This window comes from Elgaria multicarinata, chromosome 11, assembly GCF_023053635.1.
Source record: "Elgaria multicarinata webbii isolate HBS135686 ecotype San Diego chromosome 11, rElgMul1.1.pri, whole genome shotgun sequence".
NCBI classification, from domain to species: Eukaryota; Metazoa; Chordata; class Lepidosauria; order Squamata; family Anguidae; genus Elgaria; species Elgaria multicarinata.
In genome coordinates this window covers 23,616,823-23,632,453 of record NC_086181.1, presented here as the reverse complement: position 1 = coordinate 23,632,453, position 15,631 = coordinate 23,616,823, and the positions used below count along the sequence as shown (strand labels likewise).

The 15,631-nt window shown below is 48.4% G+C and overlaps 1 protein-coding gene across 1 annotated transcript in view; it reads right to left on the bottom strand.

Annotated features, from left to right (window-relative positions):
- ARHGEF40 (Rho guanine nucleotide exchange factor 40) overlaps positions 1-13,311 on the bottom strand; it is a 40,546-nt gene extending 27,235 nt beyond the window's left edge. The window contains exons 1-3 of the mRNA XM_063137611.1: positions 13,240-13,311; positions 3,406-3,603; positions 967-2,737 (exon numbers count right to left, since the gene is read on the bottom strand). Of these exons, the coding sequence (XP_062993681.1) occupies positions 967-2,737; positions 3,406-3,603; positions 13,240-13,242 (1,972 nt within the window). The 5' untranslated portion in view covers positions 13,243-13,311. The remainder of the gene's footprint in view (positions 1-966; positions 2,738-3,405; positions 3,604-13,239) is intronic.
- Positions 13,312-15,631: the final 2,320 nt, after the last annotated feature.

Sequence of the window (15,631 nt, the reverse complement as noted above, 5' to 3'; positions counted from 1 at the left end):
CAAGTCCTGCCTCCCACTCCATCGTGACTCACAGAGGCCAAAAACCTACCTCCCAAAATGGCCTCTGAGTGACAGATACTTCTAAACCAAATATTGCACCTTTTTATTGATTTTTCATAGCACTAGCTTCATCTAGTTCCTGCGGCACCATATTCCCATCCCCACCATATTCCCATCCATATTCCCATCTCCAAGCCTTGCCTTGGAGAAGCAGAAAGAACAAGCATACCGGGGCAAATATGTGCTCCAGCATCAGCAACTTCCAGGAGCAGACAACATCCAAAGGAAAAAATAAAATAAACCAGTGAAAGGGAAACCAGGTGTGTGGAGTGAGAGGGCATTAGAGTTCTCTAAATAGCAAAGGTAAAGAGGTGAGAGGGATCTATGCTATTCAAAGCAAAGATGTCACGCAGGCATCATCCAATAGGTACCTACCGGATACTCACAATCCATATAATGAGATAATAATTATACTTCGCATTTAGATAGGGCTTTCAACTGTTTGAAGTGAATCACATACTCACAGCAATCTTTACAGCAGCCCTGAAAGGCAAGGCAATATTACATTCCCCACATGGCAGACGGCACATGAGAGCGAGGGGGCAAGATAGGCTATGAGATGATGATTTGCCTACAGCCACCAGGTGAGTTTGTGGGATCCCCTGCAACAGCGATGACTTCGTCACGCAAGAATAACACCACCCGGAAAGACGCCTGACTGGTTTAAAACCACTTTACATTTGCAGTGGATGTGCATTTGCTAAGCAAACAAGCCTCAATTGCCCCCCTGTGTAACAGGGACATAATCCTGACCCTGCATTGCCACAGGGTTGCGAATACAAAAGCATCAGAGGATGGTGTTCTCTGCACGTTCTTCCTAAAAGCCACGAGAAGGATCGAACGAGCCAGCTTCAAGCCCCGTCAAGAAGACTCTCCCAGCCCAGAAGCGCTTCCTTATCGACTTACCTGTTAGAGCAAAGACACCCGACTGCAGAAGCTGCCAGTCTACGGACTGCCCGAGATGAGCCACAGCGGGGAGAGGGGAATTCTGAGTTTCCTCTGCCTCCCGATCAGTGGCTACACTTTGGAGGGCTTCTCTCCCATCAACTCTCGGCTTGGCCTTCCCTGGCAATTTGGCCAACGTCGGTTCTTCGGTGCCAATGACAAGGCCCTGTTCTCTCACGCACGGTTCTTCAGAACTATCCACCCCCTGTGGTTCTGTGGCGTGAACCCTCTGCTCCTCCGTGCCAACCCTCGGTTCGCCAGCCTCAATTGCGGCAACTGGGCCTTCAGGGCAAAGGCTTGGGCCTTCCCGGCTGACGCTCCTTTCTCCAGTGCTGCCATCTCCTGTGCCAATGCAACGTTCTTCCACGCTGCTCCCTGGCTCCCCGGTGCCAGCGCTACACTCCCCGGTGCCAACATCCAACTCACTGGTGCCAACGACATCCTCCTTTCCAGCGCCAAGGCTCTGGTCCCCTGTGACGTGGCTTTGCTCCTGGGTGCCGCTACAATCCGCGATGTCAACACAGCCTTCTCCAGTGCCGACAGCCTGCTCGTGGGTACTAGCGCTGGCTTCTCCATTCCCTGAATCTTGCTCTCCTGTTCCAATGCAAACTTCTCCCTTCCCAACCTCTTTCGTGTCGGCAGAAGCCCCTGCTTCTTTGCTTGCCAAATCATCCCCCTGCCTAATCCGGCCACCGGCCCCTCTACCGGCGCCCTTTTTTTTCCTGCGGTTGCCCTTGGCAGCGCGTTTTGGCGTGGCAGACACTGCAGATTGGTTGTCGTTGCTGGAAGAAACGGGGTCTTGGTGAAGGGATGCCAGGAGCTCTAGTTTTCGTAGTTCTGAGTCTTCAGCGGCAGCAGCATCTCCGCCACTGAAGAGGGCTGGCCGCGTCGTAGTTCCAGAGGGCCCCTGGTTTTGCTCCAATTGCCCAGGACTCAAGCTCCCCACCAACGGAGAGTCTTCCAACGCTTGACCCAATGCCGGACCTGGACTTTCCCTTGGCTGATCCGCTCTGTCCTCCTGGGCGCCACTCTCTTGACTAGACCTCTCCGCCTCCTGGGTTTTGCAGGCCTGGCGCAAAGCAAAGTTTTCCCCGCACCCGGACTTGTGGTGCAGCCAGGCCCGGTGGCGCCGGCTCCGGCTTTTGCCATGCCCCTTGCGGGCGGGCATGGTCTGGATCTGGGGACCACACAGCTGGGGGCTCTTGGGAGGCTGATGGAGGGTAGGGCTGACCTCCAAGAGGTGGACGTACTCCCCCTCGGACTCCCGGTTCTCTCCGCCGGAATGGCGCCCGTCCCCGGGGCTCCGTGCCCCCAGCACCTCAGGGGCCAAATCCGCTGGGCAGCGCTGCCCCACGATGAAGCCGTCTTTGTGCACAAACTGGGGGTACACCAGCTCAGGCCAAGGCAGGCTCAGCACCTTCTCGCCGGCCGCCAGCAGGCAGCGCTCCAGGCGCCCCACCCGGCGCTCCTTGTTAATGCCGTTGAGCCACTCGACGGTGAAGAGGAAGGGGTAGGAGTCAGGGGAGACGGGAAGCTCCTGAACGCCACGGCCCTCTGGCGACAAGCACTTCAGTACCAGGCGTGGGGCGCACTCCCGGTGAGGCACCACTTGCAGGTAGAAGTCGCCGGGGCAGAGGCGTTGCCAGGGCAGCGAGCCCAGCTGCACCAGGACCTTCTCACGCAGGCACAGTGGCCAACCCTCATGGCAGAACACAAAGCCGCTGTACTGGGCCTGAAGAGGAGGGAAAGAGAGACAAGGAGAGGGAGGATTATCTGTAGGGTTCAATCAAACAAATGCAATAATTCAAAATTGCCCATCAAGAAACACGGAATTCTGCAGTCTGTGTAAACAATGCAAATTTGCATCCATTTGTTTATTTTGCACAGTTCATCTGCTTCGACCAACCACATAGAGGGACAAGGAGCCACTCCCAGACTATGAGGAACCCTGCTCAGCTCCCTTCTCTGGCATTGCAGCAGTGAATTGGTGCACAGGGCAGATTTATTTAGACGTTATTGTCTGGAGGATGGGGGGAGAATGGAGTTAAGATTCAATCACATTTTAGAACTGAGCTCTTATACTAAAGAAGAGCTAAACTTTAGATCAGGTGTTGGGAATCTTTGGCCCTCCAGATATTGTTGGACTACAGATTCCATCATCCCCGACTACTGGCCATCCCGACTGTGGCTGCTGAATGGACGTTGTAACCGAACAACACCTGGATGGCTGCAGGTTCCCTCCCCCCTGCTTAGATCAATGCAAGCCCCAGACTGAGGACTGGAGAAGGATTCCATCATCAGCGCAGACGGTTTCTACATTGCCCCAGGGCTGCTGAGCCGGATTTCCCCACTCAGAGGAACTCCAGAGGAACAGAAAGTCAAACCGAGGCAGGAGCTCACACAGGCTTCACTCTGGATGCGAGCCAGGATGTGTTTGGCGGGAACGAGGAAGTCCAGGGTGTAGCGCAGGGCGTCGTGTTGGTACGTCCGCTCCAGCACCTCGAAGACCTGGCTCAGCAGGGTGGGGGCAGTGGCTTCAAAAGGGGGGTACAAGGCAGCCAGCGTGCTCTGGACACATTCCTCCACTGGTTCGGGTTCCTGCAAACACATCAAAGAGAATGTGTGTGTGAGGATGGGGAGATGAAGCCAGAAATTATTAGCATCCAACAGCCCCTACCAGGCCCATTCTGCCCGCCCCCAACGCACACAGTCCTTCGGTGCCCGTGCAATCTACGTCAACCCCGGCACCATTAAGCACTTTGGAATAATCAACACCGAGCCCAGTTCCAACCCATTGGTGTGGTCACACGGTCTTGTCTCTCCGCAGGTGCAATGCCCTTTATTGTTTTGTTGCTCCCGTGCAACGCACAACTCGTGACGCTGCGCTGGTGTGCCAGGGCCCCTTCTACTTGACCTTATCCATCTGATTTGTATTTTTTTTTAATTTTTTTTTATTTTGCCTCGCTCAGCAAACTAGCGGAAGAGCCCGGCTGTTATGGTTACCAGCTGCAGCAACAAGCGTTCTGTGTTCACTGCCTCACGCTTTGTGCCTAGAGGTGCCCCCTAGCGGTGCACCAAACGGGACAGGGCAGCAAGGGGCGAATGTGCACGGAGATCGGCAGCGTCTAAAAGAACAAGGGGCACGAGGGGGCAGCGAGAAAGAAAGAGTTTGGGAAAATGCCAAGGCTTGAGAATGGAGCAGCGGAGGCTCCATCTGGAATACATTAGCAGCTGTGAGCTCATTCCTTCCGCAGCTCCACCCAGCAAAGGAAATGGGGGGGGGGGGGAGAGAGAGAGACTGTAAGGGAATGGGGCCAACAGCAGCGACAGGCAGCCATTATGCCAAATCTTCCAATTGTACCTAATGAAGAGTCCCAATAGCTCTTTTCGTTACTGTGCCCACACGATGCTAGCATGCACCGGATCTGAACCTAATACTGGAAACACAATTTCAAACATTTCTCTTTTGTCTACTGAGGGGGCAGGGGATCATATTTCTTGCCTTCGTACCAGGATGCAGATTGAATCATGTCTCCAGATTTGACTTTGCTTTGTTTTTGAAAATGCTAAAAAAACATAGAATCAGGTTGGAGCTGGATATTGCAGAGCAGACGCTGAAAAATATATAGATTTAGGGTACTGAAATGTGTCAAAGTATTTTGGAGGTGGCAGAACTCGTTGCAAAACACCTTTACTCCTCAGAATTAACTTACTTGTATCTCTAGCTTTTTAGTTCTGTATATATTTTAACAATTTATATAACACCCTTCAGCTTCCAGATGGGTTTACAAAATCCTCACAATGAAGAGTTCATCGCTCACAGCACGGCCAGCCCTAGCCATGAGGCAGAGTGAAGCAGCTACCTCAGGAGGCTGATTCTGGGTGTCATGAAAAGGCAGCAAAGTGGTAGTTACTTAACTTATGATTGTTATATTTTTACTGCCAAGGATAGGGAGAAGTGCTTGTGGAATTTTTTTTTACCTAAGGTGTCAAAATAACATGACCTGCCTTCATTATTATTATTATTATTATTATTATTATTATTATTATTATTATTTATATAGCACCATCAATGTACATGGTGCTGTACAGAGTAAAACAATAAAATAGCAAAACCCTGCCGCATAGGCTTACATTCTAATAAAATCATAATAAAACAATAAGAAGGGGAAGAGAATGCACCAAACAAGCACAGGGTAGAGTAAAACTAACAGTATAAAAGTCAGAACAAAATCAAGTTTTAAAAGCTTTAGAAAAAAGGAAAGTTTTTAGCTGAGCTTTAAGAGCTGCAATTGAACTTGTAGTTCTCAAATGTTCTGGAAGAGCGTTCCAGGCGTAAGGGGCAGCAGAAGAAAATGGACGAAGCTGAGCAAGGGAAGTAGAGACCCTTGGGCAGGTGAGAAATCTGTATTATGTACCTTGACTTGGGAGAAGGGGAGTGAGGTGCCATTTGCTGCTCTGCCTCAGGCAGCAAAATGTCTCAGTCTGGCCCTATGTTTAAGAAACGGGAGTACCTTATTATTCATCTTTCTCGAAATGAAAGATGCTAGCCTAAAATTCAGCCTGGATATCCTTCCTCTTGATCCCAGATAGACTGGTTATGGTTACAAAATGGGGATGGGGAGGCTTTCTGCATATAGCTCAGAGGCATTCCTAAAATTAAAAGCTTGCTTTACATGGAATCAGACCAATGGTCCAGGTAGCTGGGAAACTCTCTACACTTGAGTAACGCTGGCTCTCCCGCAGAGATCTTCCATAGCCCTGCTAGTCAAGCATCCCTTCCCAACCTGGTGTAGTCTGACACATCTGGAAGGCAACTTCTATGATCCCCAGCCATTGAACATGCTGGTTAGGGATGATGGGTAGGGTAGTTTGATACAGCTGGCAGGCATCTGCCTGGCAGGACTGAACCGGAGGCCTTTCACATGCAAGGCAGGCACTCTACCACTAAACATTACGGCCCCTCCTGGAGCAAGGCCTGAATTGGGCAATCTAGTGACTTTTCTGGGCCTTACCTTCGCCAAACCATTACTCGAGTTTTAAGCCACACAGTATTTTGGAAAATGGGGAAGGTATATATGTCTCACATTCCCAACACACACACACACACACACCTAATTTCTGCCACTTTCTGGCACAGGGGCAGGAAAGTACAGACTCTGAGCCAGCCAAGCTTGAGGGAACGTTTTATATCCCTGACAGGAAGACGCAACCCCCCTTCCCACCCAGACACTGGCAGGACGCAGGAAGGAGTGGGGAGGCCCCTTCTTGGCGGAACGTCCTGGAGGGTGTGCAAGGCAGACAGTTCCAATGAGAACAGTGGTTGGCAGAAACACAGACAGACGTCCTCTTCCAGTAATAATGCCGGTGGTGTATTCTCTCTCTCACACACACACACAAAACACACGCAGAAAATTGGAGACGCCAGCAGCCTCATTCTCCAAGTGTAGATCCTCGTGTAACTAAAATGGGACCATCCATGCTCAGAACAGATGTATCAGCAGACTTGGGGGAAGCCCAGAGTTTGTGAGGAGCCTTATGACAAAGGTGAAAGAAGAAAGTGCAAAAGCCAGGTTGCAGTTAAACCTAAAAAAAACCAAGATTATGGCAACTAGCTTGATTGATAACTGGCAAATAGAGGGAGAAAATGTGGAGGCAGTGACAGACTTTGTATTTCTGGGCGCAAAGATTACTGCAGAAGCTGACTGCAGCCAGGAAATCAGAAGACGTTGACTTCTTGGGAGGAGAGCAATGACAAATCTTGATGAAATAGTTAAGAGCAGAGACACCACACTGACAACAAAGGTCCGCATAGTTAAAGCAATGGTATTCCCCATAGTAACCTATGGCTGCGAGAGCTGGACCATAAGGAAGGCTGAGCGAAGGAAGATAGATGCTTTTGAACTGTGGTGTTGGAGGAAAATTCTGAGAGTGCCTTGGACTGCAAGAAGATCAAACCAATCCATACACCAGGAAATAAAGCCAGACTGCTCACTTGAGGGAATGGTATTAAAGGCAAAACTGAAGTACTTTGGCCACATAATGAGAAGACAGGATACCCTGGAGAAGAGGCTGATGCTAGGGAAAGTGGAAGGCAAAAGGAAGAGGGGCCGACCAAGGGCAAGATGGATGGATGATATTCTGGAGGTGACAGACTTGACCTTGGGGAAGCTGGGGGTGGCGACAGCCGACAGAAAGCTCTGGCGTGGGCTGGTCCATGAAGTCACGAAGAGTCGGAAACGACTGAACGAATAAACAACAAACATACAAAAACCTTTAGTTTAAAACTAAGAGGTCCCCAAAATCAGCTCCATCAGGACTGAGCATGCTCAGCGGGCACAGAATGCTTACTGCTAGTTGGGGAGAGAGGGATGGAAAACATGGGGAATGGAATGGAGTATACTAGGAAAGGGCACAGCTAGCTAGAACCCTGAGCATGTCTACATTTTGTTGCAGGTCCCATTTATTAGCCATATTCACAGAAGGCTGGGACTGAAGGGAGGGTGGATTCCCTCATGTGAACCATTTTACATGCTAAATGGTCTACATGAAACCCTTTTTGTTAGGCTGATGGCGTTGGTTGGGTAAGGTAGTTGGCTTTTGAATTACATAGAATCCTGTGTGCATATCTTTCTGGAAAAGAGTTCTGCGCAACTAGAAAACATAAATGCACTGACAAAACGTAGCCATGAAAACATTCCTAAGTTGTTCCTGCCTTCTGTGTTCTGCTCAAAGCAATTGACTTATTGATTCCGTTTGCACAATTAAACAAGCCACAGATCCTGACCGCTCGCCTGCTTCTGATGTGCCAAACTATGTTTTCTGTGACATCCAAACCAGCACCCTGGGTTGTTGAGGGGAAAACAACCCAGAGCTATAACAAAGAACAAACCAGGGTTATAATGTTGGGCTATTTCCCCCGCAACAATGCAGAGTTCTGAGTTCAGACATCACGAAGAACAATGCAGGGACAGAGCAGGACCTAGGATGTTTAGTACACCGGAAACAGGCAAATAGTCGAAAGCCAACATGCTTTCTTTCTCCCGAAACAACTCATGATTTATTAACCATGGGTAGTTTAATTGTACAAACTAGGTCATTATGTTATTTTGGACTAATTAATCAGGAATAACTCCTAAATACATGCACACGCAGACACACACACTTTAATTATCATCACCATCATTAACACAAATTAGAACAGCTGCTCCTCACATATCTGTGTCTTGAACAGGAGGTAGCACAAGAACTGGATATGAAACTAGAGCTTTTAACCTCGAAGTCCTGGTTCCTAATAGAATAGTGGTTAGAGCAGGTCTGGCCCAAAACGTTTGGCTACCTGAGGGAAAGAACAAATGGCACCCTCCCTCATTTATTTATTTATTTATTTATTTTATTACATTTATATACCGCCCCACAGCCGAAGCTCTCTGGGCGGTTCACAACATTCCCTCATTCCACATGCAGAAGTTGATCGGACTGGCAGTTGAATCTTACTACAGCACTGGTGGTGGGGACAATGTCCTCCGCTGCTTCTGAAGGCAGAAGACTGGTTTAGGGGGTGCAGGGCAGGACATGTGACAGCATTCTCCAACTTCACTGTACCATTCCCCATAGCACCTACTGCCAGAGGCAGCCACCTCACTCCACCAGGGTTCAAATCCCCTCTCAGCTATGAAACTCACTCAGCGACTACGGGTCATCATCATCTTTCTGCTTAACCTACCTCACAGAGTTTTTATGAGAATAACATGGGGAGGAACATGTATGCTAGCTGCACCTCCTCGGAGGAAGACTGAGATAAATAATGCGTTCAATACATGTAATTACTGTGTTGAAACCTGTTTGCGGTTACTCAGTAGTAAGTAGACTTGTCTCAAAACATCTTGGTCAAATTTAGCATTTATGTACTGTTTTTAGGGTATTTAAGTTCCTTCACTACCCCGGCCCCACACTCTCACACACACATTACCTCAAGAAACTTACAGCAACCCTATAAATTATAGATGAGTGATACAGACAGACAGACCAAAAGCAGTTTGCCTAAGAGCATGAGTCTTCCTTCCCCAACATGGTACCCTCCAGATGTTTTGAACTACAACTCTCAGCATTAGCCATGCTGGCTGGGGTTGATGGGAGTGGAAGTCCAAAACCTCTAGAGGGAGCTAGATTAGGAAGGCTAACCCAGCAAGTTCAAGATCTGAACTGGGGACATCTTAGATCACAACTGCATCTCTGACTCACTATGCTACATCTCATAGCGGCGGCTTCTTGGTAAAACACGATTCAGATTAAGCCCCCATCTTTGGGCGAGTTCACACATGCACCATCAGTGACTACGCACATTATGAGGTTATTTGACATTTGTGAAAAATCTGTCAAACGTCAGAGGAAGAACTTTGTGACTATCTTCTAATGCAACCTCAAAACTCAGCAGCAGTTTTCAGGGGAGGCAGTTCATTACAAACTGTCAAGGATTACTTGAGAGTTCACTGCTCAATTTCTTATGCGACTCCTCACCTTCCCTCCATATAGCTGGACAAAAGCAGCAGCCTTACATAAGAATTGCCTTGTCTGGATCAGACCACAACTTCACCTAATCTCACACTCTTATTTCTAAAAGCAGCCAGCCCCGTCCCCTACCAGCACCAGATCCTCAGCAGTAGACTGTGCAAACCAGTGGTAGTAGATACATAATTCAGCAGCAATCTTATGTGATCAGGCAAGCTTTAGAAAGCGTCAGGAAATGGCTAAGGAGAATTTACCTGTGTTCTTTACCACTTTAGGTTAGGTAAACACACACTTCACAGACTTGGCCCCTGCTGCTTCCTAGCCTGACTGTTAAAAAGAACTTTCCTCCTTCTGGTGAATATTGGCTAGGTTAGAGAATGGAGAAAATGCTTAGCTTAGGGTGCAATCTTATGCATGTTTAGACAGAAAAAAGCTTTGCAACTCCCCTGGCTGGCTGGCTAATGCTGAGAATTCTAGGATTTCTCTCTCTCTCAAAATGCATAGAATGGCACCCTCAATTACTATCATTATTGCCCTTACTCCTGGAGCATGTAAAAAGTGTGCCCATTCTTCCCAACCAAATGTTAGCATAAGAACTATTACCTTAACTACCACTATTCCAGCTATTTCTGTTATTAGCATTTCTGGCGTGTGCATCTGTATGACTTTATATTATTATTTTGCAAATATGTATGTTTTAAATTTTTGTAAATTTCACCAATTTACTCCATTCTGTTTTAAAAGAAGATGAAGAGTAACAGGATCTGATATTTGAAATGCATCAGGATCTGATTTTTTGTATTAAAAACAAAACATTTCATATGCTGTTTTTGGTGGGCAGGGGGTAAATAACTTGCTTTTGATTATATGGGTTCACCTTTCTGGCTCAACTCAGCTTTAGAAAGTGTCACCTCAGTTTTGGATATTGGTGCTGGGGACTCCAGGTATTGCTGGCTGCCGCAATTATATTTCTGCAAATGTTTGTGTACCCGAGCAATGGTTTCCATGGAGAGGGGGAAAAGCTGAAAAATTACCTATGAATCGCCCTGCTTAATACACATGGTTTCTTTCCCTCTTAGATAAGTCTTCACAATCAATTCTAGCCCTCACATATTTGAGATTATGGGGTAGAAGAACAGGAAACCGATTTATACCAGGTTGACATTTAGCCTGTCTCCTCCAACTGGTGGCAGCTTTCCGGATTCTATCAGTTAACTGGTCCTTTTGACTCGAAGATGCCATGCATTGAACCTGGGACCAACTACAAGCTATGGCTGCACCTGATAAAGAGGGAGCTTCCAGTTCAGACGTCCAAGCAGGATTAAGCTCAGAAACCTTTCATTTTCGACATTAAGCACGGAAACCAAGTGCCTGTTGCCAGGGGGACCTGCAGTATTTGCGACTACCTCCATGAACAGTGCCTGAAATGTAATGAGGCCATGTGCCTTGCTTTCAAACAGAGGACAGCCCTCTGTTTGAAAGGCTGCCAGAGGACAGTCCTCTATATTGAAGGGATCCTCAAGTTGAAAGACTGTGCAGTCTAATCCCAGTTTAAAGATAAAGAGCCGTCAGAAGGAAGAGCTGGGCCTTGAAGCCGCCCATCAACCGCACCAAGACAGCAGGCTGAGCCAGGAACACAGGTCATAGGTTTCCACAGGTTTCCGTGGTGAGATGTACTGCAATTCTATTTAAATAATAAAAAATAATTTCTAAATTTGTATCTATACAGATGAATTAGCGAATGCAGATTTTATGCAATCGTGTGTCCTCTTTGTTTGGGTGATGTGTAATTCACCATCCTAAACTCACACAAGGGCGAGTTTTAAAGAGGTGCAATAGAATGCATTGTCCAGGCAGCCTTGTTTGTGGGCCTACATTTCAGAAGGCTGGAGTTTGAGGATAATACAAGTGGAAACTTGTGAACTTTAAGGAAAAAGGTGATTCATAACAGGCCACTCTGATGTTTGCCACATAAACCACAGCTACTATGGGAGCTAAGGGGAAGAGCCCTTTACTGTCATTTTGCATGGACAAAAAACATTGATACGCCCACGAGGGCCAAGCTACATACAAACTCATGACACAGAACTCAACTGCTGCTTCTGAAGCTAAGCTGTTTTGGGAGGGGGCAAACTGGTCTGGAGAGGTACCAGAGGAAGGGCCCGTTTGGTCCTTTCACATCCAGCCATTTTCAAGCTGCAATTCCCTCCCCACCTCTGCAGGGTTTCAAATAAACCATGAAATAGTCCACAAAGTTTACACCAGAATAAGTATGTTGGTCTTTAGGGTGCCACAAGACCCTTGGTTGTTTTTGCTGCAAAGGAATAACACAGCCACCTCCGCTGGAAAGGGTTCCAAAGGTGTTTCACCCACACAAACCCATGTCTGGAATCTGACTTTGGGGGGGGATTTATAGTGGAAAAAGTGGCAAGCAGGGGAAAGCACCCCTCCTCCTTTGCTTCTCTACTCCATATTCTTGTACGCTGCCCTGAAAATCTGGTTATAGGGCAGTATATAAATATCTAAAAAAAAAAGTTTCAATTAGAAAACCTAGCTGATGGAGTTTTGTTGCATGCATTTGCATGTAATGTGTAGTTTGACCCTCACACTACACAAAAACACACACACAAAAACCTGAGCACTGATTCCAGATTAACCTACCAGTGGTTTCTTTCTTCAGATGAGGAATCCACAACTACACTATAAGATACTGAGATGTGCTCCCCATTTCCCACCTTCCCAGAGATCGCAAGACTTTATTTAAACCCATAAGGAAAAGTCTCTTACCACCACCTTCTTCTGCTTGGGCAACCAAACTGGAGCCCAGCTAAAAGAATTGCCTGGCTGAGACACAGGGATGAGATCAGCTCCCTTAAGATCCAGCTTTTCAGTCGCTACAGACTGCTCTTAGCCCTCCCCTGCAAGATTTAAGGGTATTTTCTTTTCTTAATGGACGCTATCAGTGCCTTTTAGTCTAAAAACACTTGGGAATATTGTTAACTGGAGACAGAATTTTCAATCAAAATGTGTGTTTTGGCCTGTGTAGGTTCTAGTTCAGCTCTGAGATGCAGGAAACACAAAAGGAAATCCCTGTTTAGGCATCACTTGTGAAGAGCGCCACATGCTCAAAATCACACTCTTGTAATACGTGTTAATGAATCCGCGGTAATCACCCACCCACCCCGCCTCTATTCAGACTCACAATCTGCAGCCTGGAACCACCACTTCATTCATATAAGCATCATGCATTCGAAAGAGAGGGGGGTGAATCCATCTCTTTGATTACTCCAGTTCAAAAGCACAATTAATTATAAGTCATCCTTCTTCACGGCTGACTTCTAATTCATCAGCGGCACTTACTTGCGAGTAAACGTAGTTAGGATTCCGGCTCAGTTGCACCCATGACAAGAAGTCTCTCTCGCCCACACCCCCAGCCTGACATCCTAGTGCGGTGGGCTTCCTTCCCACAGCAGTGCCCAACGCTGATCTCTTCTACACCCACCCCCAGCATTGCCATGCCCTATCCGATGCCCTGCCGCTCCGGTCCACCCCTAGTGCCTGTCCTTGAAGGAGATTGTGGCGGGGGTGGGCAGAGCGAGAGAGAGAAGAGGGGGGAAATCCCTCTCCCGTTTTTGCCTCCCCACCCCGGATCCTACCCCGCCTACCCGTCAGCAGCCCCTAGGAGACCGCATTACACCCCCTGTGAAGCGCACCCTGGCTCACCATGGCGCAGACAGGCGGACGCACAGACGGGACGGGCTCGCCTGCTCCTCTGCTGTGGCTGCTGCCGCTTCGATCGCTGCCGCCTCCAGACTCCGCGCGGCGGCGGCGGCACCACCCTCCGCCCGCCGCCTTGGCCGGCTAGCCCAGCCTGGAGCCACCCCCTGGCAGAAATCCCGGCCCCCGACGCCGCGGCTGCCTGCAGCTGCAGTCCCCGCCGGAGCCCGGCCAAGGGCACGTGGAGACGCGACTGCGGCAGCGCCGAGTGAGAGGGGAGGGGACGGCGGGAGGAGAGGGGAGGGGGACCAGCCTCGGCCCTCGCCTCAGCCTGCTAGTGCCCTTGAGAGGCGAGCCACGAGTCCCCTCGAACAGGAGCACGGCTCGGTCTGGAACCGCAGCTCAAGGTTGCTCAGCCCTAGAAGCTGCTTGCCAGCCCCAGGGCTCAGCCTCGTGGTCCAGAGCCGGAGGTGCTGTTGAGCGTGTGCAGAGTGCTCCCCACCCCCACCCCCCGGCACAGGGTATACGACGTCCCACACGCGTCCATCATTCGGAGGCAAGGCTGCCGCGGAAAAGGGTTTGCACTCCCCAGCTGCTTTGTGCCCCCGCGGCTTGTCTAATAAACCAAGCCTTGGGTGACCCTCCCATTACGATGGCGGGAAATGGTTTAAAGAAATCCTGCTCTCTCTGGCTGAGCGAGTTTGGTATTTGCAGACTCCTGGGGCTTCTAGGTAGTGCTCGAATTACAGGAGGAGGGGGAGGGGGCCGCTGCTGCCCCTTTCTTTCGCTTCTGTTTTTAGCAGACTGGATGGCATGATTTGCCCGAAACTGGGAGGAGATCCGAGTGGGGCGTGTGGGTTTCATTAAGAGCCTTCCTACCTCTCCCCGCTCCCCCACCTCATAATTCAAGCACTGCTCGTATGAGTTAATTTAAGCCAGACGCTAGGCAGGGTAAGCAATTGCAAAAGAGAAAGAGGACAGGGCTCCTGCACCTCTAATGTCTGCGCAAAAGAGGGCGTTTCAGCAGGTGTAGTTTGCCATGAGAGCTACACCTGTTGACATATGTCTTCTTAAAGGTACAGGATTCCTGTATAATTAATTAATTAAATTCATTAGATACCTTTCTCAGAAAGACTTGTGGCATCTTAACAAGGATTAAAACATGCAAATGACTGTCCCACCAGACTCCTCCGGATTTTTATTTTATTTCTTAAGATATATAGATATAAACTAGGAGGCTGCCATGCTGCAAAACGAAGAGTGGTTTTTCAGTGCCACATTTATTTTGGTTGAAAATAGTGGTTTTGTGTTTTGGAACTTGGAGCCAACCTTTGCCTTGCATTTTGGTTCTTGGGCAAGTTTCTTTTAGTCTCACCAGTTTGCCTAATGGGAAAAGAGTGTTTTGGGCATGGGCAGGCCCACCATGGCAGCCATTTTTTTGAGTGTGCCCCGGACTCTCAAAATTCCAATGTGGCCACTGACCAATAAAGGTTTGGACCCCTGCTATAACTACTACACCACACTGTCTCTCTCTGTGTGTGTGTGTTCATCTGGACCAGTTTTTAAACATTTTTAACCACCCAGTTTGTGACTACAATGACCAATGCACAACCACAACCAACCATCATATTCTGGGAATGTTAAATAAGAGGCAAGGCTATGAGTTCCCAACCCATTTTGTTCCCTGGTTTCTAGAAATTAAGAGCTGGGCCACACACAAACATACACACACAGAGACCGGCATTGTATCAGCCATGTTCCATATGCCAAAAAAGGGGAGGGATTACTTTCCCCCCCCCCCCTATAAGGTTTTCCTTTCACTCTCTGTTTAGATTCCAGGAAAAAAAAGTTTTTAAAACATACGCACGCACAAACCCCAGACTTTCCAGGCTTTTTGGTTCCAACTGAGCTAAGCCTGAAAGGAAAGAAGGAGGATAGGGTAGGATGGGGATTTATACCTAAAAATCTGGCAACTGGGGGGAAAGTCAAATGACTCCGCTTTGATCAGGTTCCAGATTTGAATCCAGTAGAACAAATGAGATTAATCAGGCTATTTTTATAAAAAATAAATTAGAGCTAGGGATGGTAACTAATTAGCTAACTAGGTAACTACGGATGGTAACTAATTAGGGATAGTGACTAATTAGTTCAAGACAACATCCCATCATCCCCATCAGCTCCTGCGGTCCCCAAGGTCCCCTTGCTTATTCTCTCATTTCCTGCCAACAGCAGACCCCTCCTGTTCCTAGGCCCTGTGTCTGTTTTTTGCCGAGCTTCCCCTTCTCACTGGTTTCTCCTTCCCTTAACTCCTGGCCATCTTCATCATAGATTCCTAGAATAGTAGAGCTGGAAGGGGCCTATAAGGCCATCGAGTCCAACCCCCTGCTCAATGCAGGAA